General features: G+C 52.1%; 1 protein-coding gene across 1 annotated transcript in view; it reads left to right on the top strand.

The window, feature by feature from the left end:
- The window catches only part of TTC7B (tetratricopeptide repeat domain 7B), a 165,483-nt gene that overhangs the window by 66,812 nt on the left and 84,117 nt on the right, over positions 1 to 14,554 (top strand). The window contains exons 9-12 of the mRNA XM_008051404.1: positions 8,008 to 8,091; positions 9,040 to 9,144; positions 10,738 to 10,855; positions 12,920 to 12,977. Coding sequence (XP_008049595.1) covers positions 8,008 to 8,091; positions 9,040 to 9,144; positions 10,738 to 10,855; positions 12,920 to 12,977 — 365 coding nt within the window. The remainder of the gene's footprint in view (positions 1 to 8,007; positions 8,092 to 9,039; positions 9,145 to 10,737; positions 10,856 to 12,919; positions 12,978 to 14,554) is intronic.

Raw genomic sequence — 14,554 nt, forward strand, 5'->3', positions numbered from 1 at the left:
AGTCCCCTTTGTAATAACCCTGGCAGATGGTCCTTGATCCTTATAGGGAGGTAAGTCAGGCAGGTCTAGATTCAATTCCTGGCTCTGCTCTTTCATAGCAGCGAGCTTTGGGGAGCAATTCCCAGCCGCTCTGAGCTCCCAGCTAGAGATTGACTTGGAGCTAAGCAGACACTAGGTGTGCAGTGGCCAGTATAGCTCTACTGTGGAGTGTGTACTGCACTCCTCATGATTCTCAGGAAGAGTCCCTCTAAATGTGTCTCCTGGTCACGTCCAACCTCTGTCTCATGAAGCAGGAGGGTAAGTCCTGTCCCACCGCTGGGACAGCTATGATGTTTATGAGTATAGTGTGTTGTCTTCCTTTCCCCAGCTTCAAGTGCCCAATTCTTTTAGTCCAGGGGTCAGCAGACTTCTTGATGAAAGGCCAGATACTAAATGTTTCAGGCTTGGAAGGCAAGAGGCAAAACCAAGGGTATCGTGTAGGCATCACAAGAGAGAAAGCAAATTTCCACAGAGTTTTTGTTGATGAAATTCAATGTCATCCTGTAGTTTAAGTGTTTGCCAAGGCAATAAAAGGTTGCGGCTCCTCTGCTCAGAGTAGTATTGCTGTTTTAAAACAGACGAGAAATGGGCAGGGCAGGTATGGACGCCTTTGCTCTGTTTTATGCCCACCGTAAGGGGAGAAAACTTGGCAGCTTTGGCATCTGTTTTTGTAACATGGGAGAAGGTACTTTCATTTGCAGCTCAGAGTCCCCTAAGTATGCCCTTCCAAGCTTTTCCTGGATCCAGATTCCCATAGAGCAGACCTTGCAACTCCATTTTAATCTGGTCTTTCATTTTTAGTTACTTTAGGAATAAGAGCTCTGAGCTGGGTTTGAATTCTAGCTGGCTGCTGTGTGTGACCCTGGGGTAGCCTTCTCCTTGCAGGTAGTGGTTTCCACTTCTTGAAGTAAAAAGGAACCAGGTAATCCCGAAAGCTTCAACTTGCCCTGAGATTACACCATGCTGTGTGGGTCTAAGTAACAGCCCAAAGTGTTGGAATAGCTCAGAGAGTCTTTCATTGCTAAAAGTCAAGGAAATGAAGTATTATTCATGTACCATGTCAAAAAACAGTTACACAACTGCAAGAAATTACATTTATTAACTGATTCATGAAGTATGTATGATGTGACGAAGACAATCTTCTCAAGATTGGAAGACCCTTTAGGGTGTGACCAGTCTGTCCACAAGGGTGAACGGTGAAAACAATGCCTATATTATTTGCTCTATTAAAAAAGTGATGGATTTCAGCCCTAGCATGGTGGCTCACACCTCTAATCTCAGCACTTTGGAAGGCCAAGGCGAGAGGATCATTTGAGCCCAGGAGTTCAAGACCATCCTGGGCAACACAGCAAGACCTCATCTCTACAAAAAATAAAAAATTTAGCTGGGCATGGTGGTGTGTGCCTATAGTCCTAGCTACTCAGAAGACTGAGGAGGAAGGATCGCCTGAGCCCAGGAGGTCAAGGCTGAGGTGAGCCTTGAATATGCCACTGTACTCTAGCCTGGGTGACAGTGAGACCTTGACTCAAAAAGTAAAAATAGGAAAATAAAAAATAAAAGTGATGGATTTCAGAGGTGGGCTTCAGGCTGAATGTGAGTGAGGGGTGTCTGTCTCATCTCTGCCCCTTCCTTTGGGTTTTGGATGCTGACTCGCTCTCTTGAGTTCCAAAGATAGCCCTGGCTTCTCTGCACTGTGGTATTGTACAGCTGTCACTGCCACACACCTGTCTGTGTAATTAGACTGTGCGTCCCAGGAAGGTTGTTGCTAAATCCCTTGCTCATGCCAGGAGAGCTTCTCGTTCCTGGAGCCCTTCAAAGATGGCTGGTGGATGAAAGGCCGGAGTAAGAGACTGGAAGGCACAAGCTCTCACTGCCAAAAGGAAACACTCTTGAAAGCAACGTTTTGACTACTGTTCAAGTGATCATGATGCCATTTAGAGTCTCATTGCCATTCTACCAAATATTCAGTGTTAACTGTACATGGTCTGAGATTTGGAGAGGTGCAATCAAGCAGTTACAGCTTACGAACCCTTCTTTCCTGTTGGAAATAGCACTGCTGCTGAGTGTGTGTTCTCTGCTAGTGAGGGAGGTGATGTGAGATGTCACCTGCTTCGTGTGGATGACTCGGGATCTAAGCCCTGGCTCGGCCTGTCCCCCACGCCCACACTGCTCTCTCTCCCCCACACCAGCAGTGGGAAGGGCCCGGCCTCAATTCCACCCCCCTTGAGGGCTCCTGCCCGCCCTCCCGTGCTAGGATGCCCACCCTGTCCTAGGCCTCAACCTCCCTCATCTCCATCCCATCCCAGGCCTCACCTTCCCCTCATCCCCACCCCATCCCAGGATTCACCTTCCCCTCATCTCCATCCCATTCCAGGCCTCACCCTCCCCTCATTCCCCCTGCAGGACCTAGCGAGATCAGCTGGTCCTTTGTTTTAGTAGAGCAGTGCCCACAGCTGGCACATCCACGGCATCCGCACGGCAGCACTCAGGAGCCTTCTGCCATGTTCCTCCATCTCACCATCAGGGCCCATGACTCAGAGCTTGGACTGAGTCTGGGTGACCCCAGCGCTAGTGCCTTTGCCACATGGCTGCTGTCCGTGTGCGTTTGGGCTGCTGGGCTAGGCCTGGTGACCAAGGCAGGCACTGTGTATCCCCATGTAGAAACACTCCATCTCTTGAAGAGTTCACTAGTCAGTGCTTCTTTTCACCCAAACCAGTGCTAAAATGCAAGTGCTCTCACTTTATGAGCATACAGCATTAAAACAGGATTTTTTGCTCTGTCACATATTTGGTTGGCAGTTCTTTAAAAGGAGAAGCAAACAGAATTGAGGTGAGCATACAGCATCTAAGGGCAAGGCTTGTGGCTAGCCAGGGCCCCAGGGACAACCACATTCCTTGTTATCACAGATCATTTGGGGAGGGCATCTCCTTTATGACCAAAGCATGACTGGCCTGAGCTGCTTGGGGTTTGTTTGATCCTCATATTTGCAGTGCAGGGAAGATGTAGTATGTACTCAGACGGCACACAGAGCATCAGGGTCCTAGAATGCTGTGAGCTGTCTGGGCACTGCTTCAGAGTCAGCGAGCCGACGTTGTGATGTCAGATACCAGGAGCCACAGAAAGACAGGGCCATGCCTTGACACCAGTGCTTACATGCTGGTTTGTCATTGTTGACGTGGACCTCCTGTCTCTCTTGATGACATCCTCAGGACTCACTATGGGACATGGCTGGTGCCGTGATGAGAAAGAGGTCTACCCAGGAGGGATCAAGAGGCACAGGACATCTGAGCCTTGTCGCACTGAGACCTTTGAGACAGGTGAGGGCCACCAGCTGTGTCACCAGCTGTGGTGCTGCTGGGAGACACAATGTCATCAGGAGGGACACTTGATGGCTCTGCAGGCCAAAGAGGTCTCAGTCCTCAGGGAGCCCAAAGAAGCCCTGCCAGCAGTAAAGGCGTTGCTGTGTCAGAAGCAGCATGGGAACATGGCCTTCAGGGACCTTTTACGAGCTCTCTCTTGCTTTGTGCAGCATGAGTAGCCTACACGGCCAGGCCGAGAGAAACACTGTAGTTAGGGCCATGGGTAAGCACTCTGACTTGGGACCCCTGCTTGCTGGAACCCTTGCAGTCACTCAGCGCCTCGGAGCTCTGTGCTCGCCAGGACTCAGTCACTCGGCACCTCAGGACCCCATGGTCACCAGGACCCCTCAGTCACTCAACACCTGGGACCCCATGCTCGCCACGACCCCTACGGTCCCTGAAAGCCTGGGACCCTGTGCTCATGAGAACCTCTGTGGTCACTCAACACCTGGGACCCCATGCTCACCGGGACCCCTCAGTCACTCGACACCTGAGACCTCATGCTCTCCAGGACCCATGTGGTCACTCGACACCTGGAACCCCATGCTCACCAGGACCCCTCAGTCACTTGACACCTGGGACCCCATGCTCGTTGAGACCCCTCAGTCACTCGACACCTCTGGATCCCGTGCTCACCAGGACCCTCAGTCACTCAGCACCTGGGACTCTGTGCTTGCTGGGACCCCTCTGTCGATCCCTTGGGACCCCATGCTCACCGGGACCCCTCAGTCTCTCGACACCTGGAACTCCATGCTCGTCAGGACCCCTGCAATCACTGTACACCTTGGGACCCCATGCTCACTGGGGCGCCTCAGTCCCTTGACACGTGGGACCCTGTGCTCATTGGGACCCCTCAGTCACTCAACTCATTGGCTGGCTTCCAGCCTGCAGGTAGATAGGGTGGTGGCACCTGCCTTGTGCCCAATGGAGCCATTAGGATGACCAGGTGAAGTTGTGCGTTATAGCTGTCAGAGTAGTACCTGGCTACACAGGAGTGAACCAAGGCACATGTTAGGTAAGTGAACTGCGGACCTGCATTCTGGTTCATTCTGGAAAGCTGCACCCCCTCTCACAGGCCTCAGGCTGAAGCCTTCCCTAAAAAGAGAAAGCATTTGTAGAGTGGGTGTTCATTTCTGACATTGCGCATTGTGGATTTGGCTGTTCCCATGTGGACTGTGGGTAAAGTAATGGTATCATACAACGTGTTGGATTTTCTTTCCTCAGAAAGTCAGGATGGCTTATAAGGGAGAATAGTTAACCTTGATTCATCACCTCCTAGCCTGGGTCTGAGGAGCCATTTCCTGTAGCTTTCATGAGTTAACTATTGAATCCTCAGTTGCTCTCCGTGAGACTTGCTGGCCTGCCCCCCATTCCCATGAGGAATCTTGGGATGGAACAGTTAACCCACCAGCCCAAGTTCATGTGCCTGTGTGTGGTGGCATCTAGGCTCGAACTGCTGTCCTGCTCAGGAGTCCCTGTTTTGGGGGTTCTCAGGCTGAAAGCAGGGGTTGTCGTAGGAAGAGCCTGCAGTGCTCAGCTGGGTGTGCCTTCAGGGCCTGCTGAGGGTGACAGACCCAACGTGTTAACTCCAACAGAAAAGGAATACCTGTACCTGTACCTGTCTGCCTGCTTGGCCTCACAGGGTCTGTGGAGGCCGAGGGGCCCAGGGAGGCTGGCCCTGCCCATTTGGGAGGCCACAGTCTGCTCCCCCCAGGCCCTACACCTGGTTCAAATCTCTCCCACCCCACCCTGCCCACTGGTTCTCAGAGTGCTGCCACTGGCCACCACCCCAAAACCCTGTGCTCCTTAAAGGCACAGCAGTGTGGCCATGTGGGCTGTGGGTCAGCTCAGACCCCAGCTCTGCCACCGGCGTCTGCACTAGTGAGGCTGTACCCAGCTGCGTGAACGGGTCAATAGACAGTAGCCTCCCCAAAGTGGAGCTGGTTTTGTCTTCATCACAGGTCTGGGGAGAGGCAGCTGTAGCTTCTCAGCGTTGGGGCAGGCCTTCTGCTCAGTCACTACAGTGGCTGCCTTTTGTCCTCATACTCATCACTCCAGCCTTGGAGGGGCCAGCCAAGGGCTCAGGGTATGCCTGTGGCTGCGCCCCTGCAGTGCCTCTCCTGGAGGCCTCACCACCCGACACCTCATTGCCTATGTGTCCGCGGCCACCCACCAAGCACATAGCCAGGCCCCCTTGAGGGGGTCTTCGGGCATCCTGGGCTGTCACAGCAGGGGCAGGTACTGTTCCCTGCTGTTGCCTGTTAACACGATGCCTCTTTGCAGGACAGCTCTTCACTACAAAGCAGCCAACATGAGATTCACCGGGACCTTCTCTGCGAAGGCCATTCAAAACTCGGGAAGCCTTTCCCATCCTCTCCTGTCCCCTCAATTTACCTGGGTTATCACCTCCAGCTTGTCACCCCTCTGTGACTCCCAGCTGCTCAGCCCTGGCTTCCGGCCCACTCTCCTCAATTGGCCATTAATTTCCCCTGCTCCTAGGCTGGCCTCACAACCTTATGAGAAAAATGGCAGTTTGGGGCCACAGTTCTCAAGGATACCTCAATGTAGCCCCTGTTCCCACAGGGTGAGGCTTGTACTGTGTAATGCTGTCAGTTCGTTTTTAAACACCCAGTACTGTTCTTTCTTCCCAGGAACTGCCTCATTCCACCTTGAAAGAGAGCAGAGGCTGGGCCGAAGGGCCTGAGAGCAGAGACTGGACAGGACTACCCAAGAACAGAGGCTGGGCTGGACAGCCCAAGAGTAGAAGCTGGACAGGACTGCCCAAGAGCGGAGGCTAGGCAGGATGACCTGAGAATGGAGGCTGGGCTGGACAGCCCAAGAGTAGAGGTTGAACAGGACTGCCCAAGAGCAGAGGTTGGGCTGGACACCCCGAGAGTAGAAGCTGGATAAGACTGCCCAAGAGTAGAGGCTAGGGAGGATGGCCTGAGAATGGAGGCTGGGCAGGACAGCCCGAGAGTGGAGGCTGGGTGGGAGGATCAGAGAGCGGAGGCTGGGCTGGACCACCTGAGAGCAGAGACTGGGCAGAATGGCCAGAGAATGGAAGTTGGACAGGAGGGCCTGAGAGCAGAGGTTGGACAGGACCACCCAAGAGTGGAGGCTGGGCAGGATGGCCTGAGAGTGAGGCTATGTAGGAGGCCCCAAGAACGGAGGTTGGACTGGACAGCCTGGGAGCAGAAGCTAGGCAGGAAGGCCCAAGAGTGGAGGCTGGACAGGACTGCTGACATCTCCCTCTTCCCCTGGAGGCCTTCCAGGGCCCGTTGGCTCCAGGCACCCCCTTTCTGGTCTTCTGGAACTGTGTTTATCTCCTCGATTTCTTCACTCCCTTCACGGTATGAGAGGCTCCAGGTGCCTCCCTGAGAAATAAGCGCAGAGATGAGCAGCCTCCTTCACCCACACAGCCTTCCTCGCACCCCATCCTCTCCCCTGGCTCATTCCCTGTGACCTCCTCCACACCATCCACAGAGCTCAGCCACTCTCTAACCTGTGACTTCTAAGCCTCCCGTGCTCTGGCCTGCAGTTCCCCTTCCAGAGGCTGTTTTGCATGCAACATTCTGCCCCCATCCCCTCCCACATTCATTCCAGGTCCTTTCTCTAGCAGGGTGCTCCTTGGGGCTTGGTCTACTGCCTTCTGGTTGCTCTGGTCTCTTTAGGAGGGTTTCAGCCCTTTCCAGATGTGCCTTCAACTGGGTCTCTTTCTTGAGGCCCCATATTGTCTTGAGTGACTCACCACATGCCTCAGACTCATGGTCTCCGTACCAAAGCCTTCATAGCCGCCTACTCCCATCCTGCCTTATTCTAAGCCCTCCCCCTCCTGAACACACAGGCGCACACAAGGGGTCTCTGGGTCTGGCCGAAGAGACACAGGCCACAGTCTTCTAGGACCCCAGTCCCGATGCCTCAGCAGCGTTACCCCTCCCTGTGGCTGTCCTTACTGTGTCTGATCAGACACATTTCTCGGCTCTGAACCAGGCCGGTCCCCCAGGAGCCTGGCTTGCCCCCACTTGACTCACCTCTCACTCTGGCCCCCAATCTCCTGACAGCATCAGGCCATGCTCTGTGCAGGGAGCAGAGGGCTCCCTGACCAAGAAGGAAGTCCACCTATAGATCCCTCACCATGGGCAGGCATGGCACCAGTGCTGAGGAAACGAGGAAGTCATGACCTCCGCCCTGGATGGCATCTTGTGGGGGGCTGGGCCAGGCCAGGCTGGGGATGACCCCACTCACTTTTGTTCCCCCTGGGTTCCCTTCCTGACTCCTGGCCACTCTCCCTCAGGTCTTTGTCTGCCACCCTCGCAGGCTTGTCGGTCTTGGCCTTTGTGTTGCTTGTGGACTTGCCTCTTTCCCGGCACCAGATACAAAGTCACTGAGGTTGGGGTTGGGTTTTAGTCACCTGGGTTGTCCTGGCCTCTAGCGTGGTGCTCCGAGCCCTATGGGGATACCTGGGAGCCGTGTGGTCGGGGTTCTGTTCTAGGCCTTGGAGGGAAGCAAACCCCGCAGGACTCGCCTCAGTGTGTGTGTGCAGACACAGACACATACCACACTGTGGCCCTGCCATCCTCAACATCTGCATGTCTTTCTTCCCCACAGTGCTTGGAGAGGGCCATGAAGTTTGCCTTTGAGGAGTTCCACTTGTGGTACCAGTTTGCCTTGTCCCTGATGGCCGCCGGGAAGGTGAGTTGCCCTCTGTGATGGGCAACTTTTAGGTGGTGGTCACCGCTGTTGAATCTCATGGGTGATATGCGCCATGTGGAAGTCTTTCAGGCCAGCGTTCAAAAGCGTCCCATGGTCCTTTCTTCATGAACAGTCAACTTTGCCTATTTGGAGCCAACATGGACCCCACTGAGAAGAGCATTTCTGACTCCATCGTGCCAGGTGTTTCCCATCGACTCCTCTGCTCACTCGAGTGTCACTTCTTCCCGGAGGGGCAGCCCTGGGCTCTCTTCCTCAGTGTGTGACATGAGGCAGGCTGTGACTGGTTGGAAGTGCAAGCGGGGGTGTCCAGTGTCAGGCTGTAGTGTGGCGCTGCCCTCCCCAAGTAGCCCGGGCAAGTCGCATGGTAGCTCAGTCAACTCTTGGGTGAAGTGGGCGGTGACAGTACCCACCTTACAGAACCATCTCCAGACAGGTGTGATGCCATGCCAGAGGTATCTGGAACAGGACCTGCACTGTGTACAGACTCAATGAAGGCAGTAGCTGTTGTTTTCATGTTAATTGGGGTCACCGAGTGAAGTCAGTAGATGAAGACTGAGGTGTAAGGTTATTTGAGCTAAGTAAAACAAGTTTTGTATGATGTGCTTTAAATTGGGTGTTTATTTGTTGTAATAGCATAAACTTCCACTGTCTTCATTTTTCCCTTATTTTCCCAGTAGCTACACATGTAGGGAACAAGATTTGGGTAGTGCCGGGGACATTCTGCCTGGGGAGATCCCAGTCACCCCCTTCCTCAGGAGCCCAGGCTCTGGTTGGCGCCAGGCCCTGCTGGGTTAGGCCTAAAATCTGGACACCCTGCAAAGGGGACATCCTGACCAAGAGCCCCGGCTTTAGTATCTGGCTCACTGCACGTCTCAGTGTCAGGCTCAGTACCTGGCTCGAGTCTCACAGAACTCCTTCCCCTCCCAGTCTGCCCGGGCCGTGAAGGTACTGAAGGAATGCATCCGCCTGAAGCCTGATGATGCTGCCATCCCGCTGCTGGCCGCCAAGCTGTGCATGGGCTCCCTGCACTGGGTGAGTGGGCACCTGCCCAGGATGAGGTTGCTGGCTCCATGTCCAGGCACAGAGCATCGCAAAGGCTGCCTAGCCTAGACCCCAAACTTCGGCTACCCACCCTGGTGTGTCCCCGATGCTTTCTTTCTCACAGAGCATGCTCCAGGGTTGCAGTGATGAGACAATCCTGGAATTCATCCTCAATGTCTTGCCTGTGCAGGAAAGTGGGGCTGAGAAGAGACGTCTCAGGACTGTCTGTCCCTGACTGGGCCTGGATCTCCCTGGGGCCGAGAATCACCCTCTGCATCCACTCACGTGCACACCCTGGTCTCTACTGCTCTTCCTTCGCATGTACTTTCTTCTTAGATATTTTCATTCAGATTTACATTTGCAGGTGGCTAGTTTGTAACAATTCTAGCACCTCGAGAAACACATCATTTGAGAGAAGAGAAAACTCAGACTGATTGCCGAGATATATAGTTCGTTGTCACATAGAACAGGGTGTTTGTTTCTCTTTTTTAAAAACTTTACATTGAGATTAGCTGTAGGATATTCTGCTGGAAAGCCCAGGCATTTTTGTGTCTCTGTTTCTCACCATGACCCCTCAAAATTCTTCCACATTTTCCCAAGTTTTGCTTGGGAAAATGTGGAAGAACGAAGACATTGTGAACAAGCAGGCTCTCACCTGAGACATGGCGAGGAAGGTGCAGTGTAGCCATAGGGTTTGGACAGGCGCGGGCTGCGAGCTGCCAGGAAAATGTGGGTGTGCTTCGGGCAGAGGGGCGGCCCCAGCCTCTGTGCTGGGGTGTGCCCATTCTCAGAGTGACTACCGCCCTCCTCTCAGCTGTGGCCTTGTTCATCTGTAGCAGTGTACCTCTGCATGCCTGAGACAAGCCTCTTAAAGATGGGAGTAGCAAATATTTTCTATGTATTTTTTTCTTGCATTTTTATTAACATTGCCAAACACCACAAAAGGTAAGGACATGTGAACTCCCTTGCTTCAACTGCATCGGCATTTGCCAGACTTGAAAGGAACAAGTCTAACTTTTACCTCTGGTGAATTGTGCAAGGGGCTTGTTGTGGGCATCGGTGCAGGTGCACACCTCGGTGGAGTCCACTGGTGGAGACTGCATGTCAGGGACTATTGGATAAATAGATGGAGTTCTGAAATGTTCAGCATCTTGGGGCAGAGAGAACCCAAGCCTAATCCAGCCTCAGTGATTCATTACATCCTGGAGAAGGGAAAGGCCCAAACATAGGACATTCCGAGAACCTTACTCTTAACCAATACTTTTATTTCAACTTTCTGAACACCTCGCATGGCCTCATTACAGAACCAATCAGTAAAACATAAAGACGAAAAAGATAGAACCACCCAAGTGTGAAAATGACCTTGGAAAAGAAGGCAGATGAGCACTGAGGAAGACCTGAGAGGGAAAGGCAGGAACCCCAAGGAGCTCAGTGAAAAAAAACGACCTCACCAGGGTGGTACGAGAGTTCCAGGAGTTGTTTGCAAAGTGACTCAGCAAAAACCCATATTTGGTAACATCCTTATGGGAACTTATGTTAAAAATTCTGCAGGTTGTTGTGTTTTTAACTTGTCTCCTTTTACAGTTGGAAGAAGCTGAAAGGTTTGCCAAAACTGTCGTTGATGTGGGGGAGAAAACATCAGAGTTCAAGGCCAAAGGCTACTTAGCCCTGGGGCTCACGTACAGCCTGCAGGCCACGGACGGTGAGAGACGCACACCCCATGGGGACCCTGCAGTCCCCTTCTGCCCTAGGGGATGTGGGACTAGGTCACACTGTTGTGCCAGCCTCTGGGGTCCCATGCTGCTGTCCTCTTTGCGTGGACTGGGAGGAGGATGGGAGGCCAGGGAGAAGGCCCCTCGATGGGTTCTAGACCCCATTCCCAGCACATGGGGTGGGGGTGTCCCAGGCATTTGGCTGGCAGGAGAGGCAGGGCCTTGAGAGATGATTCAGCAACCCAACCTCAGCTTGAGCTGTCCCCATGTGAAGAGATGTTGAATCTTAGACACAGGAACGCACACAAGTCATGGCTGGACACCCCGGGAAGCTTCCCTGCCGGTCCCTCTGCACGCTGTAATTCTCATGTGCTCTGTGCAGCGGCTCAGCAGACTTCCAGGCTCCCAGGCCCGGAGATGTATATGTTCTGGATGTGCCTAGAGTTCTGGTGGATGGGCTTCTGCCTTGAAAAACATCTTGATTGTGTTTTGTATACTTAATGAGGTTTTCAGTGATATGTGTAGAAAGTTTACATTGGTAAATCATTTTTCTGAACCCTTGCTATTCTTTTAACATTTTATTTTAAATACAGAGGGTGCCAAAAAAAGATGTATATACATTTTAAAAAGGAAAAAACTATATTAAATTGTAATACTCAGTAAGAGGAATACAAGTTACGTCTGACCTATGTCATTACAAGTGTTACTCAAAGTGGTTCCCATCAGCAACCAGACACTTCTGATGACTGTGAACATCTCTTAACATCTCTTAAAATGTGAATGCATTATTTTGGCATCCCAAGTATAACATGGACACATCAAAAAAACCCTCAAAAACAAATATATAACTTGATGAATTATTGTAAGGCATAATGCCTTATAACAAATGCCACCTCCTTGCCCAAGAGATAGAACCTCACCAGCCCTTGGGGTGCCCTCACCTGCCCAGTCACAAGGCCATCCTCCCAAGAGAAAATACCATCCTGGCTTTTGTAGTACTGCCCTTTTTTTTCTTTATAGTTTTGTTATAGTATATTTTACGAATTACCCCGAATTCTTTTTTCCTCTGCCCTAAAGTATCAAAGACCCTAGGGAAGGTTGATGGCTTTTCAGCGAGGACTCTTTGCTGATTTTCCGTGTGTATATGGCGTATTGGCAATACCAAGCAATGGCTGTCATACCATAGGCTTTCAGTGAAGTGCAGGTTTAATGCCACACTTGAGTAAACTTGTAAACTTGAGTCCAGGTACCACCCTGGGTAGCCCTGGACCCTCAGGAGAGTCACATGGCCCTACTGGGCCTCCCCTGCCTCTGTGATCCAGTCCCCTGGAGGCTCCCAGTGCTCCTTTGCAGTTGTTCCAAGTTGGCTGGGGTGGCCTCCGGCTGGGAGCTGCCATGATGGCGCCATTAAGACAGGGCCTCCCGTGGTCCCAGCTGTAAACAGGTTCCTCCAGAGCTCTCTCTCAACCCAGCAGAAAGCCCTTTTTGTTGCTAGACAGGGTTAAGGGGGAGTCCTTTTTCACGTGCTCTGACAGGGAGGTCTTGGCTCCAGGTGGCCTCACCCTCTCAAGCTGAGTTCCGAGTGTGGATGTGGGGCCTGCCCACCCCATCCTGTGTTCACATCCTGGTACCAGGGCCTGGCCACTGCCTGATGTGAGCTAAGCTGCCTTTCCAGTCATTGGGTGATGGCCTCAGCACCAGAAGAACCCGGAAGGCCTCCCGTTCTCCTCTCCCCATCCCCCCCTTGCTTGTGTCCCTTCCGCTCCATCCTGGTGAGGCTAGCCTTCAACCACGAGCTGCATGCTGTGTTGGGAGGGTGGCCATGCTCCTCCTGGACTTTCCAGATGGCCTTTGAAGATGGCCCCTGTGTGCCTGGGGGCACAAGAGTGACCCTCACTCCCCTTGCCTCTTGGTGTTCTGCAGTTGTGCCCGACAGATGCAGGTGTCGGGAGGGCCAGGCTGTGCTTCTGTCCCCTACGGTGCAGGACAGTTTCTGTGCTGGGCTTTGTTTGTCTGGAGCCTCATGCCACCGACTAATCGAACCCTTTTCTCAGCTTCCCTGCGAGGAATGCAGGAGGTCCTGCAGAGGAAGGCGCTGCTTGCATTCCAGAGGTAAGTGGGGTTCCTCTTTTCACTCAGCAGTACATGCTGACACCAAAGCGTGTCGGGGTGAAAGGGGGAGGTATTCATAGGGACTATGTAGACAGCATCTGCCCCCGAGCCTCTTGTCTCAAGCATTGAACATGCTGCTTCAGAACTCTCTGTGTCACCATGCAGACCTGCATCCTTGCCCTGTCTATCCATTTGGGCACGTGGCAGTCAATCCTGATAAGGTGATTTCAGTTCAAAAAATGCAGATGCTTTGTATGTCTAGAGAGATGAGTCACTTCTTAAAAAATTTGTCATCATCTAGAAAAGAGATTAGTCTTTCCTAGCTTTTTTTTTTTTAACGTGTCAAGTTGCAGGTTTTTATATTAGGGAACAAACAGGCCAGATTTTAGGAAACCCCTGGAATGCCAGGTGATGATAACCCAGCAAGCCCTGCCCCCTCACTCCATCACAGCCTGTGCCCATCCCTACCACTTGCCCCTTGTGAAGTTAGGAGAGTCCTTTGATGCTCGATGCTGAGCGTCATGACTCTCTCCCACACCCCTACTTAATTTGCTCTTCTACACACACCAGTGAGGTGGAACAACAAGCAGCATATCCCTTGTAGGGCAGAAACTGAGGTACCAGAGCTGCCTGTCACATAGATGTTGAAGGCAGCATGATTCAAGATCCCTGACTCTAACCGTATTTGCCCTGGGCCTCACTTACAACAGTGCCCTCTTTTCACTTGTTGCGAGGATACTAAATCACTAAAATAAGCATTGCCTATGGACAGCCCCATATGTGAAGTCAAGAATGAGTGTCAATTCTGTCCCCTTGAGTAGAACTGAGTCACATTGATGTCCTGAGATTGCATTAGAAACTTAGTTACACATCCAAAAGTCTCCCGAGGCCCCCGAGGCCCCCGAGGCCTGGCGACCTGGGCAAGCAAGAGCAGAACAGCTGGCAGGTTTAGCCCGGTGTTGCATGCCTTTCCCATGAAGTCGTCACTGCTCGCTTTCTGTCTGTCTGAAACGCATCATCTGTCTCCATTCCCCAGAGGGCTTACCCGAGGCTTCCTCACTCTGCCTGCCCTGTCTGGGCAGTGACACAAAGTGCCAGTGACACCTGCAAGCAGATCTCCCATCTGTGTCCTGGGCTGTTGCTGATTCCTTAAGCACGGAGTGTGATGGGTCTCCATGTCACATGACTCAGAGTCTTCAGTTCCCGGTCCCGCTCTGTGAAACCCACACAGGAGACTGAAGACAGTGGTCCCTGCTTCTGCTCCACTTTTCTTAGATCAGCACGTCTGCTGGCTCTAAAAACAGCCATTCCGGTGGTCTGCCCGTGCTGCCAGCGTATTCATGTTATGTAACATCTGTTCCATTGGCCTGAATTTCTTCTTTGTTCCTTTTTTGCTGAGGTTTTAATTCAAAGATATTTTTAAAATATTAGTTCATGTGAGAATAAAGAGTAGTAAAATCCCACCAACCTAACTGATTACGTTGCAGAAAGCTAAACTGAATTCGTATTTGTGTGAAATACAGAATGTTTTTCAAAGGAATGAAATTATTTTGTTTCAAATACACTATAACTAGGAC

Source organism: Carlito syrichta, unplaced genomic scaffold (assembly GCF_000164805.1).
Source record: "Carlito syrichta isolate Samal-C Ts95f unplaced genomic scaffold, Tarsius_syrichta-2.0.1 Scaffold171376, whole genome shotgun sequence".
Classification (NCBI taxonomy): Eukaryota; Metazoa; Chordata; class Mammalia; order Primates; family Tarsiidae; genus Carlito; species Carlito syrichta.